This window comes from Aptenodytes forsteri, unplaced genomic scaffold (assembly GCF_000699145.1).
Source record: "Aptenodytes forsteri isolate BGI_AS27 unplaced genomic scaffold, ASM69914v1 Scaffold26, whole genome shotgun sequence".
In the NCBI taxonomy this organism is placed as follows: domain Eukaryota; kingdom Metazoa; phylum Chordata; class Aves; order Sphenisciformes; family Spheniscidae; genus Aptenodytes; species Aptenodytes forsteri.
In genome coordinates, this window is record NW_008794125.1 from 2,995,241 (window position 1) to 2,999,776 (window position 4,536).

A 4,536-nucleotide genomic window follows, 5' to 3' on the forward strand; every position below is an offset into this window, starting at 1 on the left:
ACATTTATACACAGAAATTATAAGGTAGTACACTCCCAGTTACAATGATTGGTTAGTGATTTACATATAATTATAATATCGGTTGCGTCATTCTCTTCTGTTACTACGCTTGCGCAGGAGAAGGATCTTCACCTGGGCGAGGGTCTTCTTGACCTGTGGGTGTGTTTTTTAGTGTTATAATGAAGGCAGTTCACTTCAGGACACCTTAAAAGTAAGTTTTGTTGCCAAGCTGGCCAGCTAAATATCTGCCTTGCCAGGTTGTCAAATAACTCATCCTATATACGATAGAACCTCGGGGCTTTGGTTATGGTCTAGAGGGTCCAGAGAATAGCGACTTCAAGCAACACAGCCTCAGAAAACAAGTAACACGGCAACCCATACATAACGCTAACATAGAGGCTAACTTCTTGAAATCAAGATGTTCTTATAGTTGATTATTTCACAACCAAACATAGAAAGATTCAGTAAAACTTAAGATAATCTTCAACACAACCACAAGGCAAGCGAACTGCTTACGCAGCAGTTTTTCAGCAAAAGACATATAGGCTGCACCAATCATGAGTTATGCTATTGGCATATTGAATGCCAATATGGGATGCATAAACAGAAGAACAGTTTGTAAAACAGTGTTTTCCCTCATCTCTCCAGCAAGAGGATCTCTCAACTGGTGTCCTAAGATCAGCTTCCAGTAATAAACCAATTCTGTATCTTCCCACTGCTTCTCTGCTAAATTTTGAATGGGAAATTCCTGGTAAACTGCCCCAGGATGCTTGACCTCCTCCAGAAGTATGTACTGCCGTGTCCCTTTCCAGGATGCACTCTCTAGGGCCATGGCTTTTTATCAGACGCTAATAAGAGTAGTATCCGAGGTACCTGGACAACGCTGTTGGCAATCCCTCAAGAGACTGGTGACAGTGTTGTGATCAGGTAAGTCATAACTATCAAGCTTGTTTCCTGATGTCATTTTAGTGCCTCTTTCAATAAAAATGAGCTCTGAGATGCCACTTGCCTTGGTGACTATCATATAACAAAATACTGTGTTGTTCTGTGGGTATCTTTGAACCATAGATGCTTTGTCCATCAAGAATAAATGTTGATGAATGTTGAGAAAGGCCTCCAGATAGTGGAGACATCAGAACAGGCTTTTGTCTCACTTGAAGATGTTCATCTTCCTTCTTCCCCTGAAGCTGCCTACTGTGACTCTGCCTCCTGAGCTCTGCCATGGCCTGGGTCAGGGGGCTTTGCCCCCCCAAGTCCACCTCCTCCACATCGCCTGGTGCCATTTCAGGCTGACACTGCTGTGGCAATGCAGAGATTGCCTCCACCTCATTTGCAGCAATACGAGCTGCAAAACCAACCTGGGCAGGCAGTGGGGGAAATATTTGACCTGCCCCGCTCCAGACCATTGCTGCTGCGCTGCCTGCAGGTCCCGAGGCAGCTGGGCAGGAACGCTAGCTCAGGGAGAGCCAAGCTGTAGAAAGCTGCTGCCAGCGTGTCTGGCCCATGGGGCAGGCTGTGTCCTGGGGCACATGAAGCCATGGCCACCAAGGGATGCCCAGTGAAGGGAGCCCAGGGCTCATAGCCCCTGTGCTATGAGCTGGGAGGCATGGGGTATCTGGCTGCTGGGGCACCCAGCACTGGAAATGGGCTGCTGGGGAGGGCTCCTGCACCCCTCCGAGCTGGCACCAGTGTCCCCAGTGTGCTTGGGACCTGGGGCTGGCTGGAAGCCCATCCTGGCAACCTTGCTTTTCCCTGCCTGGAGACTCCAGCTCAGCCCTGCAGGCAGGACCAAGGCTTGGCCCTCTGCACCCTCTGCCTGGCCCCGATAAAGCACCACAGCTTGAGGTCCCCATCTTGTGGCAGCAGGGACAAATGGCTAGAACGAAACTCATCCCGGCTCTTCAGAGCTCAGCGGTTCTTTGGCCAGGCAGAGCCCTGGGAAAGCGCTGCAGAGCCAGGACACCGCCCACTGCCACACAGCGTGTCCTGCCTAAGGACACAACACAGCATGGGGGTGGTTGGAAGTGAAAGCCTGGCAGAGGCAGTGGGGACGACTGCCAACCCCTTCCCCTCCACGCACATACCATGCCCTGTGTTGCTCTTACACCTTGCCTCTTATGCATACACCATGTGCATAAGGACCCTGCGAGGGTCCTCTGTGGCCGGGTTTGGAGCATCCCAAGTCTGTGCTGGATGCTGGCTCTTCCCGGTGCTTTACACACTAGTCCACACCACCTTGCATACCTGTGTGCCCTGACTGCCACCCCCCACCATGCCCCTGCTCCCCCTGAGCTCCTCAGGGAGCAGAAGCTCTGTGGAGCAGAGTTGTGCTCACAGCTATGTCTGGGTGATGTTGGCTGGAAGGGCGCAACCTGCTCCAACACACTGCTCCATGCAAAGGTAGATCAGGTTGGTCAGTGATGCCTTGACCAGCTTTGTCTTCCCCTCCTCACCATGCCCGGGTGTGGTGGGCATATGGGGTCACGATGCCCGGAGTGCTTTGCAGGAGAAACCCTGGGGGCTGGAGGGCGTCCCTCTCTCATTTGGGGTCTCTCCTGCCTCTGGTATGTTCACTGATAGTGGCTGGAGGCCGTGGGGCTGGGGCAAGCGTCCATCCTTGCAAATGCCAGAAAGCAAAGGGGCCCATGGTAACCTCAGGGGCTCCATGCTCTGGCTCTGCTGTGCCAGCCGCCCTGGGGCTTTCTCGAACCTTCACCCCAGCACCGAGCACCTCCCAGCCCTGGCAAGGATGGGGCAGCCTTACTCAGCACCTGGCAGGTTGTAGCCCCCCACGGCTATCTGCTGCCCCGTCTCCCACCACACCCACAGCTGGAAGAGAGCCCATGCTCTCCTTTATCAGTTGCCTGCAGCCCCCCCCAACTGCGGCTGCCCCGCTGAGGGCTGCGATAAGGACCGGGGGCTGCACAGACACCAGCACTGCGGCACCCAGCGCCACTTTGCTGCCTGTACTTGTTTTCCTGCCCTGACACCCCCTACCCCACTGCGGTTCAGGGCCCAGGGAGCAGGATCTGGGGCTTTGCCCCGTCTGCTCCCCTTGCAGTCCCCCATGCCCTCTGTCTCCCCCAGCCTGCCGGCCCCCCAGGACCCCTCCAAAGTGACACCCCAGCAATGCAGCATTAGGCGGAAAGAGAAAAAGTCCTACGATGTTGCACAGCCCTGCGTGCTGGGGATGCACAGAAAGATGCCCTTGCACTTGGAGGTCCTCAGGGCGTCCTTGCTGTACCACCACGCAGAGGATCATAGGCGCCGGGAGCCCCCATTCCCCACCATCTCCTGCAAGCACTTCCAGGACAAGATGATCTCCAACAATTTGGCCTGAACGGGGGCAAGGGATACACGGGGTGCATGGGACAAGAGAGGATCCCAGCGTGGTACTCTGGTGAGAAGGCTGGGACAGGCTGGGGCTGCAGGAAGCTTCCAAGGGCTAGACTCTGGCCACTCTCGCTTAGTCTTTCTCCTCCACCAGTGCCTGGAAATGCTCTACTTGCTCCCAGACCCCCACGGCTGGCAGAGCAGTGTCTGCCTGCCAGGCACCACCACCCAAACGCTGCCTCTCTCAGAGACAGCAAAACCAGAGCCCATTTCCTCCATGTGCCCACCTGGCAGGGGTGACCCCCAGTTTGGACCCCCAGAGCAGATCCCTCCCGCTCCCCCCCCCGCAGGCAGCAACCAGAGCAGGACGCTAGGGCTGGAGCACAAATGCAACAGATTTTATTTCAGATCATTTGGCTGCTTGCTGTCGGAGGGCTGGCAGTGGGTTGGGTCCAGCTCTAGCCATGGTGCCGTCTTAACGGTACTTGGAAGTCAGCACATTGCCCACAGCGCACAGGAACTTGTCCAGGGAAGCGTGGATCTCCGGGGTCAGGGCAGAGGGGTGGTGGATGGCCACCACCACCATGAAGCATTGGCCCAGCAGCTGAAAGGCAAAAGGACATGGTGAGCAAGGGGGTGAGGCGAGGGGATGGTCAGGGGGGTGCAAGAGAGGAGCCGGGCTGGTCACCCCTTCCCAGACACTCACTTTGAAGTTGACAGGGTCCACACGGAGCTTTTGGGCATGGAGGTCGCTGAGCTTGGAGAGGGCACCCGCGATGTCATCAATGTGGTTGGCAGCCTCGATCAGTGCAGCCGCGACCTTCTTGCCGTGCGCCTTGACCTGAGCTGAGCCGTGGTGCAGGTCGAAGTGGGGGAAGTAGGTCTTGGTCTGGGGGTAGGTGGTGAACATCCTGGGGGACAGAGGGGGTCAGGGACGGATGGGCACAGATGAGACAGAGTCACGCAGGACAGGGACAGTTGTGGATGGGGAGAGGATGGGGACAGATGGGAGGGAGTCAGGGACAGACAGGAGAGGGGATGACGACGGGGATGGACACGTACCTCTCCAGGGTCTCGGCGCCATACTCCTCAGCGTGGCTGCTGATTTTGGAGAAGATGCTCTTCACGTTGGACTTGTCGTTGGCGGACAGCACCATGGTGTCACCTCCGCGTTGGCAGCCCCCAGCACGGGTGCCCCCGCCG

General features: G+C 56.2%; 1 protein-coding gene across 1 annotated transcript; it reads right to left on the minus strand.

Annotated features, from left to right (window-relative positions):
• Positions 1-3,710: 3,710 nt before the first annotated feature.
• Positions 3,711-4,530, minus strand: LOC103897657 (hemoglobin subunit alpha). The gene is made up of 3 exons (XM_009277760.1): positions 4,396-4,530; positions 4,040-4,244; positions 3,711-3,937 (listed from the first exon to the last, which is right to left on the minus strand). Exons 1-3 carry the CDS (start codon positions 4,488-4,490, stop codon positions 3,809-3,811), a joined length of 429 nt encoding a protein of 142 aa, XP_009276035.1. The 5' UTR covers positions 4,491-4,530; the 3' UTR covers positions 3,711-3,808.
• Positions 4,531-4,536: the final 6 nt, after the last annotated feature.

What these genes read in the sequence shown, in the direction of transcription:
- LOC103897657 (XM_009277760.1), bottom strand. Translation starts at nt 4,490, where the DNA reads ATGGTGCTGTCCGCCAACGACAAGTCCAACGTGAAGAGCATCTTCTCC. An exon ending in GGCGCCGAGACCCTGGAGAG is followed by an intron (nt 4,245 to 4,395) that starts GTACGTGTCCAT and finishes TCTGTCCCCCAG; the next exon opens with GATGTTCACCACCTACCCCC. An exon ending in TGGACCCTGTCAACTTCAAA is followed by an intron (nt 3,938 to 4,039) that starts GTGAGTGTCTGG and finishes TTTGCCTTTCAG; the next exon opens with CTGCTGGGCCAATGCTTCAT.